The sequence below is a fragment of the Schistocerca gregaria genome, chromosome 3 (genome assembly GCF_023897955.1).
Source record: "Schistocerca gregaria isolate iqSchGreg1 chromosome 3, iqSchGreg1.2, whole genome shotgun sequence".
NCBI lineage: Eukaryota > Metazoa > Arthropoda > Insecta > Orthoptera > Acrididae > Schistocerca > Schistocerca gregaria.
Window position 1 is genome coordinate 953,625,469 of NC_064922.1, and position 25,854 is coordinate 953,651,322.

General features: G+C 40.0%; 1 protein-coding gene across 1 annotated transcript in view; it reads left to right on the forward strand.

Moving 5' to 3' along the window:
• The window catches only part of LOC126355927 (DNA-directed RNA polymerase II subunit RPB2), a 92,634-nt gene that overhangs the window by 61,021 nt on the left and 5,759 nt on the right, over positions 1 to 25,854 (forward strand). The window contains exons 14-19 of the mRNA XM_050006489.1: positions 5,412 to 5,656; positions 11,292 to 11,385; positions 21,534 to 21,656; positions 22,042 to 22,260; positions 22,415 to 22,522; positions 22,606 to 22,880. Of these exons, the coding sequence (XP_049862446.1) occupies positions 5,412 to 5,656; positions 11,292 to 11,385; positions 21,534 to 21,656; positions 22,042 to 22,260; positions 22,415 to 22,522; positions 22,606 to 22,880 (1,064 nt within the window). The remainder of the gene's footprint in view (positions 1 to 5,411; positions 5,657 to 11,291; positions 11,386 to 21,533; positions 21,657 to 22,041; positions 22,261 to 22,414; positions 22,523 to 22,605; positions 22,881 to 25,854) is intronic.

Below are 25,854 nucleotides of genomic sequence, written 5' to 3' on the forward strand. Positions count from 1 at the left end.
TCGTCTGCTTTGTGACCATTAATACTACTACTTTCTATTACTTTCGTTTTCTTTGGTTTACTCTCAATCCCTATTCTGTACTAACTGTTCATTCCATTCAGCAGATCCTGTAATTCTGCGTCACTTTCACATAGGACAAAAGTGTCATCTGAAAGTCTTATCGTTGATATTCTTTCACCTTGAATTTTAATTTCACTCTTCAACATTTTTTATTTCAATCATTACTACTTTGATGTATAGACTGACCAGTAGGGGTGAAAGACCACATCCCTGTCTTGCACTCTTTTTAGTCTGAACACTTTGTTCTTGATCTTCCACTCTTGATGTTGATTCTTGTACATGTTGTATATTACCCATATTGTCCTATACCTTACTTCTGTGTGTCTCAGAATTTTGAACATCTTGCCCCATTTGACATTAGCAAATGATTTCTCCAGGTTGACAAATCTTTTGTCTTGCTTCCATTAACAACTGCAACACCAGAACTGACTCTCTGGTGCCTTTACCTTTCCTAAAGCCAAACTGATCATCTAACATGTTCAATTTTCTTATCCATCTTGTCTGTATTATTCTTGTCAGTAACTTCTATGCGTGAGCTGTTAAGCTGATTGTGTGATAATTCTTGCACTTAACAACTCTAGCATTCTTCGGAATTGGGTGGATGATATTTTTCTAAAAGACAGATGGTATATTGCCAGACTCGCACATTCTGCATACCAATGTGAATAGTCATTTTTTTGCCAATTTCCCCAATGATTTTAGAAATCGTCATGAAATGTTATCAATCCCTGCTGCCTTACTTGATCTTGAGTCCTCCAAAGATCTTTTAATGTCTGATACTGGATCCCGTTTCTTCTATATCGATTTCTGTTTTTCCTTCTGTCACCTCAGACAAGTTTTCTCCTTTATAGATGCCTTCAATGAACTCTTTCCACCTTTCTACTTTCTCTTCTGTTTTTAACAGTGGAGTTCCCATTGCACCCTTAATGTTACCACCTTTAGTTTTAATTTCATTGAAGGTTGTTTTGACTTTCCTATGTGCTGAGTCAGTCTTTGTGACAATCATTACTTATCAATTTCTTCACATTTTTCATGTAGCCATTTTGCCTTAGCTTCCCTACACTTTATCTCATTCGTAAGTGATTTGTACTTCCCCTGAACATTTTTGTACTTCCTTTCTCATCAATGAACTGAAGTATTTCTTCTGTTACCCATGATGTCTTCAGTTACCTTCTTTGTACATGTCTTCTTTTCCAAATTCTGTAATTTACCATTTTAGAGATGTCCATTCCTCTTCAGTTGAACTGCCTATGGAGCTGTTCCTTATCACAGTATCTATAGACTCAAAGAACTTAAAGTGTATCTCTTCATTCCTTGGTACTTTGTTGCATATTGATTTTTTGTGAGTTCTCTCTTAAACATCAGCCTACTCTTCATCACTACTACATTGAGATCTGAGTCTATATCCACTTGTAGTGCACCTTACAATCCAGTATCTGATTTGCAATCTCTGCCTGACTATGCTGTAATCTAACTGAAATCTTCCCATATCTCCTGGCCTTGTCCAAATATACCTCTTCCTCTTGTGACTCTTGAACAGAGTATTCACAACTACTAACTGAAATTTATTGCAGAACTTTTGCAAGTGGAGAGATCGTTATGGCACTCTTTCCATTACAGGCCATATGTCTGTGGATACGTAGTGTGTCTTTAATGCAGTGGTTTCCTCTGCATTCTGCAGCCTCATGCTGTTGATCATTGCTGATTCTTCTGCCTTTTAGGGACAGTTTCCTGCCCCAAGGGCAAGAGATTGCCCTGAAGCTCTGTCTGTTCCTTCATTCCCTTGGACAATGGCGTTGGCAGAATGAGGGTGACACATACTGGTATCCTTTGGCCTTCACTGCTAAAATTTTTGAATAAAATATTTAAGTGGTGGCGTGGTTCGAACGGGGACTGAGGATGTTTTGATAACTACTCAGATGCTACCCCTAGACAACATTTCTGTCTGCAGACAATATGCATATTGTATTGCACAAACAAAACGAAGGTTGGCTACCTGGTATGTTTAGTGTTGTGATGGTTTCATCCACAGAATTTTTATCCCAGTTTGGTAACTGCAATGTAATGAACTGTATAAAGAACACAACACACAACTCAGTCACGATTTTCTAATGTTCCATCAACTATGTTGGGCCACAGTGCTAACGTGTCTTTAGAATAGATTTTTGCTGGTAAAATTTTCCGCATCACCTCTATATTGCTTTTTTATGTAAGATTTTTAACCGGAATGCTTCTTTTGTATCAGAAGATAATGTGATCAGCATAGTGCCATTGTTTGTGTGTTACTGGCTGTTTGTCACAGAAGGTTGTATGTTTCTGTGTAGGAGGATATGAAGCATGTACAAATGTGTTACAGCTAGTGGATTATGTTGAAACAGCCCAAGGCCCACACTTCATTTTAATAATTGTTTGTTTTTGTCGTCTGTTGATTAGCGAGCAGAACTTAAGAGATTTGATAAAAAGGTACAAGAAAATTTTAATTTTGCGGGCTTTATACATCAGAGTTCAAAATTTTTTGTGATGTTGGTACATATATTCCTCATGTACGTTTGCATTATCAGCGGTTTTGAACATTTATTGTATTGTTGACAGTCGAAAAGGTTATGTGTGTTTTTGAGTGCTCAGTGAATTTTTATGTTGGAAAAAGAGGGATCAAAGAATTTGTGTTAAATTTTACTTGAAACGTGTAAGAAAGTACAGCACTGTGTTTTAAATGTTGACTGTGGCTTTTGGTGAATATGCTAAGAGTAAGACAAGAGTTTGAGTAATACCAATGTTTCAAAGAGGATGAAGATGATGTTGAAGATGACTACCACCATGCATGCCCTGGCGCATCAATTAAGCAACGACAATGTGGAAAAAGTAGAGAAAATGTTTCTGGAAAATTGCGAAATCACCATCGGAGAGGTTGCTCATGATGTTTGCATATTCTTTGGCTCATGCCAAGCAATTTTTTCGAACATTTTGGGCATGAAACAAGTAGCAATAAAGTTCGTTCCAGAGTTGTTGAATTTCAACTGAAAACAATGTTGGATAGATCGCTGCTCAGGAATTGCTACATGAAGTATAGAATGACCCAGAACTTCTAAAGGAGCTTATAACAGGTGGTGATATGAGGGCTATTCAGAAAGTAGGGAATGTTTCCGTCTGACGCCACTAAACGCATGCCGATCGCATATATTTTGGTATGTGCGTGCTTGGCAGCTCAGTCAGCATCCATCCGTGATAGCAGGAATGTCTCTGTGCATCTAGTTTTTTCAATATTCAAATTTGAAATGTGCGCTGCAATCGAAAATCCCGCCAGTTGTGAGGTGCGGTCTGTGATAAGGTTTTTGTTGGCAAAAAACCTAAAACCTATAGAAATTCATTGTGAACTGTGCAAAGTGTGCGGAAGCAACGTAATGAGTGAATGTTCCATCCGGAAATGGTGCATTCGGTTTAAAAATGGCAGAATCAGTGTTAATGACGAAGAGAAGAGTGGACGCCTGAGCATTGTTTCACGGACTTTGTTGGTTGAAATTGTCACTCAAAAGCTAGGTTTTGATGAAAACGCAGAACTCCAGGTGGACGTGACTAATTGGGTGAAGTCTCAGGCAGCAGAATTTTACGATGAATGTCTTTTAAAGCTTGTCCACCACTGTCATAAGTGCCTCAGTGTGTTTGGTGACTACGTGGAAAAGTACTATGTCAGTCACTCTTTCAGATGTATATAATAAAATGTATTTCTTGTACTTAGTTTTTTTAAATGCCAAAATGTTCCTTACTTTCTGAATAGCCCTCATACATACGTATATGGGAGTGAGGTTGGAATGAAGACCCAATTGTCCCATTGGAAACTGCCTGAAGAGCTAGGACCCAAATAATTGACAAATTTGGTCATTTGAAGGTTCTTCATGCTGTTTTCTTAGATTACAATGGGATAGTGCATCATGAGGTTCCTACATTGTCATATAGTCAGTAAGGAATACTGCGTGGGAGTTATGTGCCATTTGCATGAAGAAATCTGAATATAATTTTGGCAGAACTACTCTTGGAATGTGCATCACGATAATGCTCATGCTCGCACCGCAATGGTCGTTTGTAATTTTTTGGCAAAAACAAACCAGTTATGTTGTCTCAGACACTGTATTTGCCGGACACGGCTCTCTGAGACTTCTTTCTGAAAAGAACCATCAAGAAGGTTGTTGTTTTGCCACTATGGTGGTGGTGGTGGTGGTGGTGGTGGTGGTGGTGGTGGTGGTCCTTCTGCAGATGAATTGGTCTGATAATGCAGCAGATTGCACCTGGTAACTATTAAGCACTTTGTGCCGAGCTACATATTTCTTAAACTCTTTCTTTCTCTCTTAAGAGAGCTACATATGCCTTTCTTTCAAGACAGTTGAAGCCTCTCGTGCATAATCCATAGCTGTGTGAAAAAGTTATTTATGTCCATGGCTCAGTATCTCTACACGGTGAAGATAACAAGTAACAAAAGCATATTCAGTAAAACTTTTTCAGAGGAGTCGATGGAAGTCAGAAACTCACATATTTATATTACTGTAAGTTCTGATAGTACCTGAAATGAGAGTCTGTTAAATTAAAAGGAAATCCCTCTTGCATTGAAACCAAATTTGCTGCATATTTTTGAACCTGTAACATGGAATGTACTGAATTATTGCAAAAATTAACTTTTTACTTTCATTACCAGTTTGGGATCATGTGTGCTTTTTATTGGAGGCAGTGTGCATTAGCTAATACAGTGTTTAAATATAGGTCGAAGAGAACTGTACAGCTGCGTGTGTCAGAAATACTGGTGCACATATTGGATTTAAAAAAAATATCTGTAACTTTGGATAACTGTTATTGTGTATGAAAATCAATCTCAGTAGCAGATGCCACTAGCTCGCAGGTGCATTTGTGCTTGACCTATAGGGGTCTGAACTGAAACCTCTCTGTGAAAGAAACTTTCAGCACCAGAATATAAGAATCAATTAAGGAAAAGATAGTAGCATAAATTTTTCACTAAATAAAATTCGTATCTTGAACTTCTGTGCAGCCTTTCATGGAAGTTGGTGGAATGTGGAGAAGTTTGTTGATCTGATCTAATGTTCACAAATGCCATTCCCATACATTTTTGTTTGATTGCAACTGAAATGGATATGCAGGAAAGTTTTAATGACATTGACAATTTGTATGATGAATATTTCTGAAATTTTATTTTTAGATATTATTTTTCAGTAGTCTCTGCATTGTTGTCTTCAGTATATAATTTTTTTTTATCTTGCTTATTTGATAAATCATTCAGTAAAATGCTGCATATGTTAACCCTGATTTTTATGTTTACTGTATTATCTTGGGATGTTTTATTGCAGAGTGCTATGGGTAAACAAGCTATGGGTGTTTATATTACAAATTTCCACGTAAGAATGGACACCCTGGCTCATGTGTTGTATTATCCTCATAAGCCACTGGTTACAACACGTTCTATGGAATATCTAAGATTCAGAGAACTTCCAGCTGGTATTAATTCAGTTGTAGCCATCTTGTGCTACACAGGTTACAACCAAGAAGACAGTGTCATCATGAATGCTTCAGCTGTGGAACGTGGTTTCTTCAGGTAGAATCTGCTGAATTTATCAACATAATTTTTAAAGTACAAATACTGACTTAAAATGGTAAAATGGCCAAATGAGGAGCATCATTTCAAATTGTGTGGTCCGCCACGATATATTTTCATATAGTTACTGAAGGAATACTTTTATAGTGTGAAATCATATTGTCACAATTTGTATTCTCTAACAGTGTAACTAGCAACTGAAAACCAGCTGTTTCAAATTGTGTTGTGTGCAATGTTAATACTATATGAAGCTCATTAAATACTTTGCTCCACTTGTTGTACTGAGAATAGGCCACTTTTCTCAACAGTGCTACATGCTCATTAATGAAAGTTATCTTTTCCTTGTGAATTGTGTGCAAGGGAACCACTTTTTCATTTATGGGGGAAGAACTTGCTGTAGGTGGTGATTCAAGAGGAAGCCGAAAGAAGGAAAAGAAAACCAAACATGCTCATCAACTTAAATTGCCATACAGTAAAGTGAATGAAGTATAGAAGATTAACATGAATGATTTGCTGCATAAAAGTGTTGGGCATGATTGGAGAGCTATAGAAGATATACATTCCTATGCAAACATGGTTTGTAACTGCCAGTGTGTACCAATGAGAAAGAAGTTGGTGTGTCAACTTGTGGTTGCTTGGGAGGAGGAGGAGGATTGAAACAAATTTGAAGAGAAACTAATAGGATGATCATTCTATAAATCAGAATGTGTAAACACACGATTTAGATTTTGAATTAACAATTGAACACAAATATATTAAAAACAAAGATTCCAAGACTTACCAAGCGGGAAAGCGCCGGCAGACAGGCACATGAACAAAACACACAAACACACACACAGAATTCGAGCTTTCGCAACTGGCAGTTGCTTCGTCAGGAAGGAAGGAAGGAGAGGGAAAAATGAAAGGGTGTGGGTTTTAAGGGAGAGGGTAAGGAGTCATTCCAATCCCGGGAGCGGAAAGACTTCCCTTAGGGGAAAAAAAGAACAGGTGTACACTCGCACACACACACACACAAATCCATCCGCACATACACAGACACAAGCAGACTGCCAGTTGCGAAAGCTCGAATTCTGTGTGTGTGTTTGTGTGCTTTGTTCATGTGCCTGTCTGCCGGCGCTTTCCCGCTTGGTAAGTCTTGGAATCTTTGTTTTTAATATATTTTTCCCATGTGGAAGTTTCTTTCTGTTTTATTTACAATTGAACACAAACATACATTTAACTAATACAGTATATTATTCCAGAATTATGGCAGAAAGATAATGTAAATTGTACATCCAAATGGTTAATGGGGATATTTTTTTTGTATTAACATGATTTTAAATATAATGTTATTAAAAACAAAGGTTCCAAGACTTACCAAGCGGGAAAATGCCGGTAGACAGGCACAATAAAATAACACACACACGCGCACACACAAAAGATTTCGAGCTTTCGCAACCGGCGGTTGCTTCGTCAGAAAAGAGGGAAGGAGAGGGAAAGATGAAAGGATGTGGGTTTTAAGGGAGAGGGTAAGGAGTCATTCCAATCCCGGGAGCGGAAAGACTTACCTTAGGGGAAAAAAAGAATAGGTATATACATGCACGCACTCATGCACACACGCACACACACATCCACATATATATACAGACACAAGCAAACATATTTAAAGGCAAAGAGTTTGGGCAGAGATGTCAGTAGAGGCGGAAGTGCAAAGGTAAAGATGATGTTGAATGAGAGGTGAGGTATGAGTGGCGGCAACTTGAAATTAGTGGAGATTGAGGCCTGGTGGATAACGAGAAGACAGGATGTATTGAAGGGCAAGTTTTCATCTCCGGAGTTCGAATAGGTTGGTGTTGGTGGGAAGTATCCAGATAACCCGGACGGTGTAACACTGTGCCAAGATGTGCTGGCCGTGTGTCAAGGCATGTTTAGCCACAGGGTGATCCTCATTACCAACAAACACTGTCTGCCTGTGTCCATTCATGCGAATGGACAGTTTGTTGCTGGTCATTCCCACATAGAAAGCGTCAGTGTAGGCAGGTCAGTTGGTAATCACGTGGGTGCTTTCACACGTGGCTCTGCCTTTGATCGTGTGCACCTTCTGGGTTACAGGACTGGAGTAGGTGGTGGTGGGAGGGTGCATAGGACAGGTTTTAGACCGGGGGCGGTTACAAGGGTAGGAGCCAGAGGGTAGGGAAGGTGGTTTGGGGGTTTCATAGGGATGAACCAAGAGGTTACGAAGGTTAGGCGGACGGCGGAAAGACACTCTTGGTGGAGTGGGGAGGATTTCATGAAGGATGGATCTCATTTCGGGGCAGGATTTTAGGAAGTCGTATCCCTGCTGGAGAGCCACATTCAGAGTCTGATCCAGTCCCGGGAAGTATCCTGTCACAAGTGGGGCACTTTTAGGGTTCATCTGTGAGAGGTTCTGGGTTTGAGGGGATGAGGAAGTGGCTCTGGTTATTTGCTTCTGTACCAGGTCGGGAGGGTAGTTGCGGGATGCGAAAGCTGTTTTCAGGTTGTTGGTGTAGTGGTTCAGGGATTCAGGACTGGAGCAGATTCGTTTGCCACGAAGGCCTAGGCTGTAGGAAGGGACCGTTTGATATGGAATGGGTGGCAGCTGTCATAATGAAGGTACTGTTGCTTGTTGGTGGGTTTGATGTGGACGGATGTGTGAAGCTGGCCATTGGACAGATGGAGGTCAACATCAAGGAAAGTGGCATGGGATTTGGAGTAGGACAAGGTGAATCTGATGGAACCAAAGGAGTTGAGGTTGGAGAGGAAATTCTGGAGTTGTTCTTAACTGTGAGTCCAGATCATGAAGATGTCATCAATAAATCTGTACCAAACTTTGGGTTGGCAGGCTTGGGTAACCAAGAAGTCTTCCTCTAAGCGACCCATAAATAGGGTGGCATATGAGGGGGCCATCCTGGTACCCATGGCTGTTCCCTTTAATTGTTGGTATGTCTGGCCTTAAAAAGTGAAGAAGTTGTGGGTCAGGATGAAGCTGGCTAAGGTGATGAGGAAAGAGGTTTTAGGTAGGGTGGCAGGTGATCAGCATGAAAGGAAGTGCTCCATTGCAGCGAGGCCCTGGACGTGTGGGATATTTGTGTATAGGGAAGTGGCATCAATGGTTACAAGGATGGTTTCCGGCGGTAACAGACTGGGTAAATTTTCCAGCTCAGGAGTAATCAGTTATTTTTTCTCTGCCTGTAAAATTTGTTTTTTGAACTTAGTATGATTTGAAATGATGCTCTTCAAATATAAATGTAGATTAAACTAAAAATCAAATAAAACACAGAAGTTTCCCAGTTAAAATTTTTGCAGAGTTTGTTTTAAAATTTAGCAGCTGAAATAATTAGAACTTCAAAGGAAAATTTAATTTGTTAGGGTATTGGTAATGAGGCTTACGTTCTGACATATGAGTGGCAGTCTAGGGGGGAGGGGAGGGGAGAGAAGAGTGGGAATATTCAGGTGTATGTTAACACACTTTCTGTAAATAAAATGTAAAACGAAGTACTACCTGAAGATATGGGGCTTTAATATCAAAATGCACAGTTCAGTGGTAATAAAATCATGCTTAGTTGCAGATGTCAGTTTGTTTCTTCATACTTAAACGCTGTGATTGTAGAAAAGTACTCAGTCAAAGCATTTCATTAGAAAATTAAACTGTTAGGTCAACAGTATGAATTGACTTCGATGTAGACCTGATTACTGATTATCAATAAGGAAATGTCTAGCTTAGTTCACATTTGGCATCGTCATTTACGTGGGACGTTTCTGTTATTCTGCTCTGTAGTTGACATGGTGCGATTCACATTAACCTTTTCATTTTACTCAGTGTGTGCAAGATGCATATTTCCTTAGGTACGGAAGTTCTTGGAAACCAGAGCCTGAAGGGTGCCAGATCTGGTGAAGGTGGAGTTTTCTCAATGTCAGCGTGTGTTTTTAGAAAGTGGCACTGTCATGGAGGAGGACTAGAAATTGAGAGAAGTGGATATCAAAATTCTGTCCAGTCATCCTGCTTCATGCTTCCTGTGGTTTTCCTAAACTAATCAAGATATCTCCTGGATCTTTGAGAACGGCATAGATCGTTCCGTAACTGAACTTGTGCTCATTCTCCAGAGACTCATTGATGAGACGTTTAACTTTAAATCCTCGTCCTTTTCATGAATTCAGCTGCCTACTCTTACCTGCTGGAATTGAGGGAACAGACTTCTATAAACCTCCATCAGCTTCAAATTTACCGTATTTACCTGAGTTTAAAACAACCCAGACTATGAACACCCCTCTTTTGAATCGCAGTTACAAACGTTTCCTTGATATAAAGTATCTACCCAAAAAAGTTATCTTTATACCTATTCTAAACTTACACTAAGTGTTGATAATCTAATTTTTGATAATACAAGGAGAAATAAAATGAACAAAAAGAATTCTGAGAAGGAAAGTTGCCACTCACCATGTAGTGGAGATGCTGAGTCGCAGATAGGCACAACAAAAAGATTTTCACACCTTAAAGCTTTTTGTTGTGCCTATCTGTGACTCAGCATTTCCACTGTATGGTGGGTGGCAACTTTCCTTCTCAGAATATTATTACATTTCATCCTGGATTTTCCATTGTTTGAGTAAACAAAAACAATTGGTTTACATTAATTTTTTACATCACTTCCTTTACCTTTAAAATCGGTATCATTATTTGAAATGATTTTCACCTAATCAATGAGGGTCAAAGAAAGATGCGCGACTTCAGAGGTTTTGATTTCAGTGAGACATGAGAACACAGCTGGTTTTCCAAATACATAGCGGATTCCTCATCTGTATTGATGTGAAAACATGACTGTATGCCTTCATTTGTTGGTTTCAAACATGTAGTCTACCTGCTGCTCGCTCATTGGCTGTGTAGAATCAGCAGCTGACAAAACCACTTGTGTTTGCTGATTCCTGTCTAGAATTTAACCAGCCCCTGCAGAAATGTGTACTATTGCTGAATATTTGTCTAGTTTTAATAGATTCAATTTCTGACTATGAATGGAGTCAGGCAAACTACATTTTAAGCCTCGGGTGGGCACGCCTGTGTATAAAGTGCGCCAACTAAAAATAAAATGATTTTGTGCGGTCCCATTTTTTCTTCATAACTGCAAACCTATACCTTTTCCTTCAGTATTGCTTCAGGTAACACAGCGATAAATTGTGTTGTCATATGCCCAAGTGAGCAGTAGTAATATAAGATACAAAGCGAGCTAGGCAAGAAAAAATTTACGATCAGTTCAAAAAAATTGCCCCAGTTACGAACTAGCTACATAATCTCGCATCAAGGCAGTTGTCTATGAGATAATTAGTGATTGAATAAGCAGCTGACCGAGCTCTGATGCAGCTGCACTGCTTAATGCTTCAAATGTGTCATTACTGTCTCTTTAACATCTGTCTTTGGGAACAGAGAGTTATAGTGAAAATTTATTTCATTATTGTTTAATAAAACAGTAGTTTAGTTCATATTATGTACGTTTATTTTCTCCTTGTTTACATAAACTAAGATTAAACTGTGATTTTGATCATATGTGACTTACCTTGGTGAGGAGAAGGTTGGCCGGTATTTAACAGTGCATAATTATAGAAACAAGAATTTAAAGTCAATTGATATATCAAAATCTTTCAGGTCAGTTTTCTTCCGATCTTACAAGGATGCTGAATCCAAGCGGATTGGTGATCAAGAGGAACAATTTGAAAAACCAACAAGGCAGACCTGTCAGGTAAGAGCAATTTTTGGTTCAGATTTGCAGTGTTCCACTTGCCCTTTTTATCAGCCCCATGGTGGTTGGGGAGGATAATTAGATCATTAAATTGCTCAAACAATTTGCTTGACTCTCCAGTGTACGTATTAATTTTCCATAAAGTATGCCTGTCATCTGCAGCAGAAAATTCATTTTAATGCACTATTTCCACCTCAAACTTCCAACAGAGATATTAGAATAACATAGGTGTGCCCATTTAAATATGTGCTGTTTGGATTGGAGTGGCCTAAAGTTAAAAAAATAATTTAAATTTTTTTAAGAAAAGCAGTTAGGTATCAGTCAGTGCGCCTTCTCTCTTTGTAGTCAGAGTGATGGAGTCTGCTCAACAGAGGGTGTTTCATGTGCTGCGGTTTGCAAAGATCGAGTCAGTTGGTGATTTTAGTCCAGAATTCTTTATGTTGGGATTTTGGCATTGATCTGTCAGCACCAAAAAAATTCATCATTGATATCGCCAGTTAGAGACAAGATGCTTGTGCAAAGATAAGAGTCCAGATCAATCTTGCCATACTGATGACATTGTGGAAAGAAGTTGACAAATGTTTGAACAGAGCCCATGGAAGTCTACTTGCCACACAAGTGGAAAACTGGCAGTGCCTGATAAGACTGTCTGGCAAGTGTTAAGGTGTAGTTTGGTGTATAAACCATACAGACTTCGTGGTAAAAGGAAACAAGTTGACTTCAGCAATACTCTTCTAAACGACATGGAAGAAGATATATTTGTACTATGATTGCTTTTCAGTGATGAGGCAACATTTAATGTTAGCAGTAAAGTAAACCAAAATAGCATATGCCTATCGGCTTCCAGAACCCTCATGACATTATTGAGCATGATAGAGATTTACCCAAAATAAACATCTTTGTGTCATTTCTCGTGAGAAAATGAATGCTCCGTGCTTTTTTGGGGAAAACACAGTGGCTGGAATATGCTACCTTCAAGTGCTGCAGAAATGACTTTTCCCAAAACTTCAGCAGAACTCTGATGACTTAATGTTCCAACAGGGTGGAACACCACTGCACTGGCATGTCAATTTATCAATGACACTCAGACCCAATGCAGATGAGGACCTGTCTGACATTCTTGGCCACCAAGATTGTCAGACGTGACCCCCTTGTGATTTTTTTCTTGTGGGGATGTGTGAAGGAAATTGTGTTCATGTCCCCTTTACCTTGTGTTGAGAAGAAGTGAAGAACAGAACAGCAGGCATCGTGACATCTGTAGAAGTAGATACATTGTGTAAAGTTTGGTGAATTTAGCTGTGTTATAGATACTGTTTGTGCTCGACACACAGAGTATTTGTAATAACATAACTAAAACTTTTAAGATTTTGTGAGTATTTTGCAGTTTATACCATGTTTGTAGTACGCTTTTATCAATAAATATGGAGTTGGGAAATCGGGTCATTCTTACTGAAATGCCCTGCATGTGGGTATGTTTTACATACTATTGTCCGAATAGGTAACAATGTACAGAAGAGAGTGGTTGTTTATTTTAGCAGTGAGAAAAAGGAAGATATATGATAGGTTGCTTAAAATATAATTGCTGTAGAGCCTGTAATTACTGGGACTGCTGTGAAACTGGTAGAAAAGACAGAACTGTCAAAATAGACTAAAAACAATTGGTTATGACGATGATACAAAATAGGAACAGATGCCAAACATAAAAAGGAGGGTGTGTGGTAAAATAGTTGAACATGATAAAAATAGGAAAATGACCTAGTGGTTGTTCACTGCTCAGCACTGAGGTACTGTTCCACCCTACACAGTTCAGAGAACTTTCGTTGACAGGTGGAGATCCAATCCCAAAAGTTACAAAACTGTTTGTGGACTAAGCAGCGTATAAACTGTAACTTAACTGTAGTTTGTCAGTTGCCATCCATCTGATTGCTCAACTAGTTGATTTGTTGTCATAACACCTACATAACATACTGAACAGTGGTTATAATGGTTTACAGTGGCCTGTTCACAGCTGTGAGGTGGATGAGACACAAGTTTGTGAAACGAACAGGATGTTTTGGATGTCATGTGCTGATCTGTCAGGGAATCAGCAGGAGAACAGTTTGTTTGTGCATTATATTACTCACTTCAAAGTAGAATTTTGTGTGTACAAAATTTTGAAGTTCATTTCTTAAATTCTTTAAGTGTTTGTTCATTTAAGAGGCATAGTCTTGCATTATAGTGTTGTGTGCTGTAGATTTAGGCTGCCTATATTGCTGCTATCATTTGTTTTGGTCTGAACAGCCAATGAGTATTGTAAAGAGCTCAGTCAGGCACCATTTTCCATTCCTTAACAATCGGGAGAGTAGGTTGGTTGCCAGCGTGGAGTGAACTAGTGTCAGCATTTTTCTATAAATAACATTTTTATGCCTAACAAATATGGTAGTGCAAATCCTTGTCTAAAAAACAAGGTTTGTTTTCATAATTTTTATTAATATGTTGTTTTCATTCAAATTTTAATATTAGGACAGCTGGGGAGTGTGCAGATCCAGGAGTTGCACACAGTTTGCAAACAGCTGAAGACATTGTTGACAGTGACCAGCTGTCTGCAGGCTGCTGCCATGTGGTGTAGTGGCAGTGGAGAAACTATCATGTCGCATGGGATACTTTAGGTGCCATTTATTTTGCCCACGGGATCTGCTGTCGAGACACCTTAGTGTACTTGATGCAGGGAACCGCCCTTGCCAACTAGCGAGTGACAGGTAATAACTCAAATGAGTCGCTAAAAGTGGAGAGTCAATCAGGGGACTGGCTGTCAGGCCTCATCTATTCATTCAGGAAATGGACAAGTGGCCAATCCTTCAGCAGGGACTGAGCATCAAATGGGGAAAGGTTAGCTAGTTATGGGGAGCCTCAATGTTAGGCACAGTATGGAGTGCCTTTGGGAAATAGTGTCCAGGGCTGGAAAGAAGTCCACTATGTGATCAGTATGTCTGCTGGGGGATGGCTTCATCAGAGATGAGGAGGGTGCTCTGCCTACAACTGTCAAATGTGCAGATTGCAGTTGTCTTCAAGTATTGGCTGATGTCAGCAAAAGCAACATGTCACTTGGGTTCTGAGGCCATCCTCAGTTCTTATGGCTGGCTGGTGGAAGTGGTGAAGACTGCTGGCCTCGCTTGTGGGTACAAGCAGAGCTTACAACTTGCAGTATCATATCTAGAATTGATGGGAGACCTTAGGTTTGGAGCAGGCAAGAGGGTCTCATCTCTCCATGAGTGATTTGACAGTCTTGGCTGCAGATTTCTGAACCTACATTGTGGGATGGAGAGTTGCAGAACTCCCTTTGACATATAAAGGGTGCAACACACAGAGGAAATGGCTATTCATGTGGCAGTGTACTTGTGGAGAGTGCATGGGGACTTTATAGGCGTGGCTATAGTTTGAGCTTCTTTCTCGAACTCCTACCAGTCAGTACGGGTAGAGCAAATAGATTTGTGTGCAAAGTACACACATTTCCAATGTAAAAACTTTAACAGTAAATTGTAAGAGCGTGCGTAACAAAGTTTCAGAGTTTATTACCCTCCAGGAAAGCAGTTGTGTTCAGATTATACTGTTAACAGAGGATTGGATGAGACCCAAAGTGTAAAACACTGAAATATTTCAGTGAGGCATTGAATATGTGTTGGAAAGACATTAGATGCAATTGAGAAACATGTTGTTTGTGGAGGTCAAAATTCAGTCTGACTGCAGAGTTATCTGGACATTAGTAACCGGCCTAGGTGAACGGAATTTAATCATTTGATGGTTTTTCCTGCTACTCGATTCTGCTGTAACAGTTGTAGTAACATTCAAAGACTGTCTAGACAGAAACGTGGAAGTGCCATCATCGTGTTGTATTAGTTGAAGGCAACTTCATCCTACAAAGCATAAACTTGTATATCTATGGATTAATTTCTGGTGGCACAGTCATGTAATAGTTCTGAACACAGTTTTTCAAAAACTGTCTTCAGCAGCTAGTAAGACAGCCTGCACACACTGGAAATACTTGAAACCATGTCACATATCAAAAAAGTTTTGCACAACCTTGGTTCTGAGATTTCCAGAACCTGCACAGAAAATTGAAATAGAGATCAACATTAACATCATTTCTGCCCTTTTTATTGCTCATGAAAACCACACATTGCATTTTGTACCACCATACAGCGAGACCTTCACAGGTGGTGGTCCAGATTGCTGTACACACCAGTACCCCTAGTACTCAGTAGCACGTCCTCTTGCATTGGTGCGTGCCTGCATTTGTCGTGGCACACTGTCCACAGGTTCATCAAGGCACTGCTAGTGCAGATTCTACCACTGTTCAACGGTGATTCAGCAGAGGTCCCTCAGAGTGGTTGGTGGGTCACGTCGTTCATAAACGGCCCTTTTCAATCTATCCCAAGTATGTTTGATAGGGTTCATGTCTGGAGAACATGCTGGCCATTCTAGTCGAGCAATGTTGTCATCCTGAAGGAAGTTACTCACAAGATGTGCACAGTGAGAGGTGCAAATTGCCGTGCTTAAAGATGAATGCCTTGTCAATATGCTGCTGATAAAGTCGCACTATTGGTTGGAGGATGGCATTCGTGTATCGTACAGCTGTTACGGCACCTTCCGTGACCACGTCGGGCCACACCCCAAAACGGCAGAGAACCTTCACCTTGCTGCACTCGCTGGACAGTGTGTATGAGGCGTTCAGCCTGACTGGGTTGCCTCTACACACATCTGACGATTGTCTGGCTGAAGGCGTATGGGACACTCACTGGTGAAGAGAACGTGATGCCAATCCTGAGCGGACCATTTGGCATGTTGTTTGGCCCATCTGTAGCATGCTGTATGGTGTTGTGGTTGCAAAGATGGACCTCGCCATGAACGTCGAGAATGAGATTGCCACATCGTGCTGCCTATTGTGCACAGTTAGTCATAACATGACATCCTGAGGCTAAATGAAAAGCATTATTCAACATGGTATCATTGCTGTCAGGGTCCTCTGAACCATAATCCAGAGGTAGGTGTCATCCACTGCAGTAGGATCCCTTGGGTGGCCTGAGCGAGGCATGTCGTAGACAGTTCTGTGTCTCCTCCACTTCTGAACATCGCTTTAGTTCACTCTGAGACGCCTGGATACTTCCCCCTTGTTGGGGTCCCTTCTTGGCACTAAGTAACAATGCGGACACGATTGAACCGGGGTATTGGCCGTCTAGGCGTGGTTGAACTACAGACAACAATGAGCTGTATATACCTCCTTCCTGGTGGAATGACTGGAAGTGATCGGCTGTCGGGTCCCTTCCCTCTAATAGGTGCTGTTCGTGCGTGGTTGTTTACATCTTTGGGCGGGTTTAGTGACATCTCTGAATAGTCAGAGGGACTGTGTCTGTGATAAGATATCCACAGTCAACATCTATCTTCCAGAGTTCTGGGAACCAGTATATACACAGATATTTTTGATCATGTCACCATAGTGATGATGGTTACTGAAATTATGAAATTAATAAACCCATCAAGAACTGTGGAAGCCCATGATTTTATTATTTTATTTTTTCCCCTGGAAAGAGTTTATAAGAAGTCATTAGCTTCCTACTTAGACAGAGATCAGAAACCATTTGGTTCCAGTATGATGAACAAAGAGGAACTGTATGCAAAGTTCAAACTGAAAGTCATGTAATGTGCTGAGCATGTGGAGTGAGGTTGGAAAAGATCTACCAAGATATAATAATAAAATTCAGAAAATGTTGAGGATGCAGAAATAGTTGCACTCACATTGTGGACAAGCATGTGTAAATGTTGACAGGTATGAAAATTAATAGAAATTCTTACTTCTATAAAAAGAGCGATACACAAAGTGTAAACTAGTTAGGCTATAATGCCGTAGCAGAAGATACTGAGAAGCAGAGATAGTTCAGGTCCTATGCAACATAAGTGGTTTGAACCCATAGGGAAACAGTTGTGCCCAGTAACTGTATTAGTTTCAAGTAGTAAAGCTTACAGCAAACATTTGCAACTGATTGCTGTACCCTTTAATACTTGTGATCAGTAAGTGGGTCGGAGGCTTCTATCCAGTCCCTTGTCAACCAGTCTGGGAGGCACTAGAAGACAGTAAAGGAAATCTGAAGTTCTAAATTTCACATTAAAAAAATCTTTCATGCAGGAGGATCAAGAGACTTTCCGTCGTTTGATGGACTCCTTTATGGAGCATATGGAAATAGTCATCCTGGTAATGAGAAGCAGCTGAAAGAGTTGTAAACAAATAAGTTACCAGGGCCAGATGGAGCCCCCGCTCAAGTTTTACAGCGAGTACTCTTTGGTATTTGCCCTTTATTTAGCTTGTATTTGTCACTAATCTCTTGCCCAGCACCAAGTCCCAAGCAAATGGAAAAAGTTAATGTGACTCCTGGATAGGAGAAGGGTAAAGAATATGGACCAGCAAAATTACAAGCCAACATCATTAATATTGGTTTGCTGCAGAATCCTTAAGCACATTCTAGGTAAGAAGGTAATACATTTATTTGTGACGGAAAAGCTTCGGTCCACAAATCTGCACAGGCTTACAATCACTCAAGGGAAATTCAGCTTACTCTTTACTTGAATGATAGCCTGCAAACTGTGGATAAAGGCCAAGAAGAGAGATTTCACATTTCTCGATTTCTGCAAAGTGTTCGATACAGTGACCCACTGCAGACTCGTAACAAAGGTACGAACATCTGGAGCAGGTTTCCAGATACAAGAGTGGCTCAAAAGACTTCTAAGTAGTAGAACCCAGTATGTTGTTCTTGTCAGTAAGTTTTCATCAGAATCAAGGGTATTATCAGGAGAGTGCTAGGAAAGCATAATCTGATGGATTGGGTGAGCAGCAATCTGCGACAGCTGAAAACCCTGTAGTGTATTGGAAAGTGTTGTCATTGAGTGACTGAAGGAGGATACTCTTATGATGTAGACAGGATTTCCGTTTGGTGTGATGACTTTTGGCTTCCTCTGTGTTTGGAAAAAGTAGGATAATGAGATGAGTCGGGAAAAGAATCCTGTAAAATTGGAATACTGTATTAGTGGTGTACTGCCTGACACAGTTATGTCAGTTCAATATGTAGGGTATTGTTGCAAAGTGATATGAAATGGAAAGATCATGTAAGGTCACTTGGGAGGTGGTGGTGATTCAGTTTATTGGGGGGATTCTAGGAAAATGTATATCAGCCTATCACAGTTGCTGATGGGGCTGCAATACGCAAAAAATTCTTAAATATAGAACACATCTGGTACACGTTCTTGAATACTGCCAAGGTCTTGGGATCCTCACAGGATCGTTGTAAAGGAAGACATCAAAGCAATTCAGAAATGTGCTGTTAGATTTGTTATCAGAAGGTTTCATCAATAGTGTGTGAAAAAGCTCTGTGAACTCAAATGGGGAATTCTTATGTGCGAGTTGAACAAGAAATGTGATGATTAAGAGTGGTACAAGGTACCCCACCATGCACGTTGTGGTTGCTTGCTGGTAATAGGAGTGTGTGTGTGTGTGTGTGTGTGTGATGTGATCATATCTGTGGTAGCAAAAATGAATTTTTTGACCAATGGTGTAACCACACTTCAGTATTGTCACAACATGTAGGAGTTAAAATGATTGTTCAATCAAACTTTACTATGTATACCCCTAGTCACAAGATAATGGTTGACTGTAGTAGAAACAAAAATAACGTTTTGCGTATGTACAGCAGTACCAAAAAACCTGACAAAATAAGTGTCAAGTTGTGACTTTGTGTGCACATATGACTGATCCCACAGATCTGTATTTTGGTAATACACTTTACGTGTTATGAGAGGGTTAATATTTTCTGTCCTGCAGAAGATGGGTGTTAGGCTTGTTACTGATGGGGCAGTTACACAGCTTCATTAAACCTGGAATCAGTATGTTGTTTGTGGTGGGCCAGTGGAATACACCGAATGGTGGTTTATTGCAGAGAAAGGCCAAGTAAAATGGGTATTGTAGAATGTGTAAAGAAAATATATTGCCATGCATCCAGATAGTAATTTTAGCAATGGTGCAGGACCAAATGAGCAGTTAAGTGATTAGGATAGATGATGATTGCTTTGTTATCAACAACAAAATTTGCAGTTATTAGTGCCAATGGGGGTCATGAATTTACCTCTCCATTTGACCTGCAAAGCAAAAGTAATTGTCAGAGCATAATTTTCAAAGTTTATGAAGGAGTTGTATGATTGTTAATGTACATGATAAATTATGGATACTTGAAGCTAACTGTCTTTGATACTCTGAATTGATGAACCTTGTTTGGGAACAAATAGAATTTTTGAGAAGTTTAATGTAAATTAGTGGTAGATTTTTTTATTGTTTCTGTAGATTGACAACTTATATTTTTAAATTACCTATGTAAATGTTCATTTTAATACATACACTGAGTGGAAAAAAATTGCAAAACCAAAAAATAATTAATGTAGAGTAATGAAATTTTGGGAATACAATTTTCTAGGTGACATATTTTAGTGGTTAACTCTGCAAGATTAAGGTTAACGCAAATGCAAGATAAACCATTGCAAATGTGAAATGCTGGTACATCATCAACAAAAATAATTGCCAGACTGTTGAATGCAAGCATGCCTGTTGCACTTGTTGGTTGATATAGGGATGGTTAATACTGCTTGTTTGTGACAGAGTTGTTGTCCAATGCCGTCCCATATGTGCTTGATTGGAGACAAATCTGGTGATTGAGCAGGCCAAAGCAACACGTCAACATTTCGCAGTGTGTGTCTAGTGACAACAGCAGTATGTGGGCGAGCGTTATCCAGCTGTAAAACACCCTCTGGAATACTGCTCATGATTGGCAGCTTAACAGGTGGAATCACTAGTTTGACATACAAATTTGCAGTCAGGGTGCATGGGATAACTAAGAGAGTGGTCCTGCTATCATACGAAAATCTCGCCCCCAGACAGTAGCTCCAGGTTTAAGTCCAGTGTGTCAAGCATGCAGACAGGTTGATTGCAGACCCTCTCTTCACACACACACTTGGTCATCACTGGCACTGAGGCAGAACCATCTTTCACCAGAAAACAACAGACCCCATCCTGCCTTTGAATGAGCTCTCACTTGACACCACTGAAGTCACAAATGACAGTGATTTGGGGTCAGTGGCATGCACACTACAGGGCATCTGGCTAGGAACTGTTCTTGCAGTAACTGGAGGGGGAGGTTGGGTTTATTTGGGGGAAGAGACCAAACAGTGAGGTCATCGGTCGCATCAGATTAGGGTAGGGTGGGGAAGGAAGTCGGCCATGCCCTGTCAAAGGAACCATCGTGGCATTTGCCTGAAACTATTTAGGGAAATCACGGAAAACCTAAATCAGGTTGGCTGGACACAGGATTGAACCGCCGCCCTACCAAATTCAGAGTCCAGTGTGCTAACCACTGCGCCACCTTGCTCGGTGCAGTAACTGATGTGCAACAGTTGATTGTGTCACTGTAATGACAACTGTTGTTGTGATGCACTATGGTGCACCAGAGCCCCATGCCAAACACAGTGGTCTTCCCTCTCGGCAGAGCCAGGTGGCTGTCCAGAGACAGGTCTCCTCGTGATTTAACATTCTCATGACCACAGTTGCCAGCAGTTACGTGCAGTGTCTACATTTCTGCCAAGTATTTCTGTAGTATCGTAGAAGGAACACCCAGCTTCTTGCAGCTGTGTTAAACAAACTCATTCAAACTCAGTGAGGTGTTGATAATGACATCTGTGTCACCTGAAAGACATTCTTGAGTAACATCAACTCACTATGTCCAACCTCAAAGGCAACTAATGCTCACAACCATTCCACATGTATTTAAAGCAAACCTGATTTGCATCCTTTTAGTGTCATTACTAGTGCCAGTCATGGGCAACTAGAGTGAAATTTGAAGAGGCATCATCTTTCAGATGTAGGAACATGCCTATCAATTTGTATCTCGTACAACTTGTCCTTAATATTGACGTTCCCCCCCCCCCCCCCCCCCCCCCCCCTCCATCAGTGTATAATACTACGACGAACCAGTAACTAAACCACAGTATGAGTGTCAGTGTTAATAGTGTGCAAATTTTGAAGTTCTCTTGGTACTGTCTTGCTTACACAGGACTGAATTTCACTTTTCTCGAAACAGGGTATGCGTAATGCCTTATATGACAAACTTGATGACGACGGGATTATATCACCTGGTATTCGTGTATCTGGGGATGATGTTGTGATTGGAAAGACGATTACACTACCAGACAATGAAGACGAGGTAAGTATTTCTATAGATCTTGATTATCTGCCTTAAAAGCTCCTACTTTGCACAGTTAACTTTATATTCTTTGGCTTCCTCTGCATATAATACATAGTGAAGAAAATCTTTGTGAAGCATAACATTGATACTAAAATAACTTGAAAAAGAAGCTTGAATTAAATTAGAATTCAATACATTGAAGCACAGCACTTAACTTTTTAATTGTGTATGTTTAATTTTAACAATAATACCAATTTAAGTGCTTTGGTATCCCTATGTATAGACGTGCAAGAATTATTAACTAATTTAAACCCATAAGGATGCAAGGAAGAGTATATCAGTAAAAGTACTTTCAGTGCACCACAGCTAAGAGGAGAACTGAATATGAATGTTTTGCCTGCAGTTGGAGGGAACAACGAAAAGATACACAAAAAGAGATGCAAGCACATTCCTTCGAAACAGTGAGACAGGTATTGTGGATCAAGTGATGTTGACTCTAAATTCTGAGGGTTACAAGTTCTGCAAAATACGTGTCCGATCAGTACGCATACCTCAGATTGGTGACAAATTTGCCTCTCGTCATGGCCAGAAGGGAACCTGTGGTATACAATACCGGCAAGAGGTAATTATTTAGAATATTAATATGTAATTAAAAATTTTATACCTGCTCCAGTATAAAGTTTTATGAGAAGCAGCAGCAGCATAGTTTCAGAAATTATTGATTTTGTTTATTGAAGTGTTATCTTTCTGCCCTTAAAAATATAATCTCCGTTTAGGACATGCCGTTCACTTGCGAAGGTATCACACCAGACATCATCATTAACCCACACGCCATTCCATCTCGAATGACGATTGGTCACTTGATTGAGTGCTTACAAGGGAAGGTTTGTATAACACTTAACACTACATTGTGCAAGTGGCAATAGTATTATGGGCAGTTCATGTTTATACACTTTTCTCCTTCCAGGTATCCTCGAACAAGGGCGAAATTGGTGATGCAACCCCATTCAATGATGCTGTAAATGTGCAGAAAATTTCCTCACTTCTACAAGAGTACGGATATCAGTTACGTGGAAATGAGGTTATGTACAATGGTCACACAGGGCGTAAAATTAATGCCCAGGTTTTCTTAGGGCCCACATACTATCAGCGCTTGAAGCATATGGTGGATGACAAAATTCACAGCAGAGCACGTGGTCCAGTTCAGATATTGGTGCGTCAACCTATGGAGGGCAGAGCCAGGTAAAGTTCTGTATAGTATAGATTTGAGCATATACTTTTCAAAATTTTGGGTGCATCAGCCTTGTTTTTCTTCCAGTTCACAATAATTAAATTTCTGTATTTGTTGTACAGAACAACAGAAATGTTTCCACACTAGTTATTCTCAATAGTACTATTAATAAATTTTGTCACTTACCGTACTTACACAAATTATAATTCCATTTCGCATCTCCTTTAAATATTTACTCATGGTACTCCATCTCCCTTGCCGTCCCCCTCCTCTCTCTGTGTCCCTCCCTTACCCCCCCCCCCCCTCTCTCTCTCTCTCTTTCTCTCTCTTTCTTTTTGTTACAATTTGAGCACTGTGGTGCTTAATTTGGCATGGTGCTGTTGAACATAGTATGCCCTAGCATTCTCCTAATTTTTTGACTGACTTGTCCATCCAGTTTAACCATACAAATAATGTTGACTTTGGATCACAGATCGACTTGACATTTTGTCACATTAAAAATCATTCGTCAGGTTACTGATCTAATTTCATGGATGCTGGTGATGAGCCTCTTCAAACATTTTTCTATGCTTGTTCTCGTGGATCCAACTGCATAATTTCTGTAATACTCTAAAAATTGTCTTATTAGCACAACACTGTCTCATTTATAACACCACAATTCTTTCAACACACATACTGCTGCTGACAGATTTATTATGTTTCCATAAAACATTAAGACTAGGTTGTTCAGTCTGATTATTTAGTACAAAGAATGCCAGCCATAGGTTGTTGAGATAGATATGGATGTGGTCCCAGTTCTAGTAAAAAAAAAAAACGAATCTCTTTTAGGCTCTAGGCCTGATATAAGAATGCCTGTGTAAAAGGAATTTGCACCCTGAAATAGTTTATTCTCTACTTTACACTGAATTTCCAGTGTATGACAATCTTTAACTTAGTTCCACAGATTGTTGTGGTTTACTATATGTTACAAACTTCCAATGATTTCATCCGTTATATGGATGGCATGGCGTCTTTTGGTGAGATACTCAACTATGTTGATCCGTCTTCTCCTTGGTTGATGGTCATCCACCAAGTTATTTTCCATTTATCATGATTTCAAGGAATTCTTTTATCCTGGTGTCTGTGATTCATTTCACATTGCCTTGGATTGTCAGAATTTTTCTAATACAGAGTTTTACTCTTGCATCCATTCTGTGCCTTTAATTTCTTATGTTACCCTTATTTATTTGCCTCAGCTCTGTCACACTGCCCAAATATGAGAGATGTCACACATTCTCCACATGTCTTCAATTTGGGGAACTTGCGATACTCTCATTGTCTGATTACCGTCATGGCTGTAGTCTTGATTCACTGTCTTTCAGACTGAACTCCTCAAGATGATTGTTCCAGATATACAGTTTTTCTTGGATGTCATTTGTATCTCCCCAGATTACAACAGCGAACACAATGCTTTCAATTTGGGCCCATATTGTTCCCTTGTCCTTTTCATATTGTCCATCACAATGATGATGAGTGGTGGCAAGACACTCATCTGCTAGACTTTGTGTTGGTCTTTCATCGTTCGATCTTATCATTTCCTTTACATTGAATGCAGCTGACACATCCCCTGCAGCATATGTTCAATTTCTCAATCAGTGCCTTGTGTACATTTCTTCTCTCTAGGTGTTCCTGGATTTTTGATTGTGGTACACAGTCTCGTAGACTTTCTCTATCTCTAGAAAAACTAGTGCGATGCTTTTATCCTTTTCCAGATATTTTTAGAGTAGTGTTCCTGTTACAAAGATCATATCAGTTGAACCCCATTTTCCCCCTAAACCCCATACCTTTCTTCTTCCAGGAGACATTAAACAACCTTGTGAAGTCTTTTTTTCTGTTATTGTGTTGTAATATTGCCATATTTACCTGTGCAGATAGGCTCTTGATAGCACTGCATTATCCAAGTGGCTGAAAGCTGGTGATGGAGACAACACACTATGTGAATAATGTGGTCCACACAGGTTTTGCAATTCAAATGGTTTACTACTTGTTTGATTTCTGAATGAACTACTCTTTGTGGCCAGATACTCTTTTCTATTATAATTTATGCACAGTATGTCAAAATATGGTATCCTATTTCAGTAACAAAAATAACTGAATGCTAATTACTCTGAAACTAAATGTGAGTAAAAGTTGCTAACATATTTTCAACAATAATTGTATTAAAAACAAAGATTCCAAGACTTACCAAGCGGGAAAGCGCCGGCAGACAGGCACATGAACAAAACACACACACAGAATTACGAGCTTTCGCAACTGGCAGTTGCTTCGTCAGGAAAGAGGGAAGGAGAGGGAAAAATGAAAGGATGTGGGTTTTAAGGGAGAGGGTAAGGAGTCATTCCAATCCCGGGAGCGGAAAGACTTCCCTTAGGGGAAAAAAAGGACAGGTGTACACTCGCGCGTGCACGCGCGCCCGCCCACACACACACACACACACACACACACACACACACACACACACACACACACACACACACACACATCCGCACGGATGGATGTGTGTGTGTGTGTGTGTGTGTGTGTGTGTGTGTGTGTGTGTGTGTGTGTGTGTGTGCGCGCACGCGCGAGTGTACACCTGTCCTTTTTTTCCCCTAAGGGAAGTCTTTCCGCTCCCGGGATTGGAATGACTCCTTACCCTCTCCCTTAAAACCCACATCCTTTCATTTTTCCCTCTCCTTCCCTCTTTCCTGACGAAGCAACTGCCAGTTGCGAAAGCTCGTAATTCTGTGTGTGTGTTTGTGTGTTTTGTTCATGTGCCTGTCTGCCGGCGCTTTCCCGCTTGGTAAGTCTTGGAATCTTTGTTTTTAATATATTTTTCCCATGTGGAAGTTTCTTTCTATTTTATTTATATATATATTTGGTTTAATTTATCAGGATGTTAGTTATTGGATATATGTTTACAAATGAACAATGATAACAAGGTTGAAAAATTTCTGAAAACTGTAATTA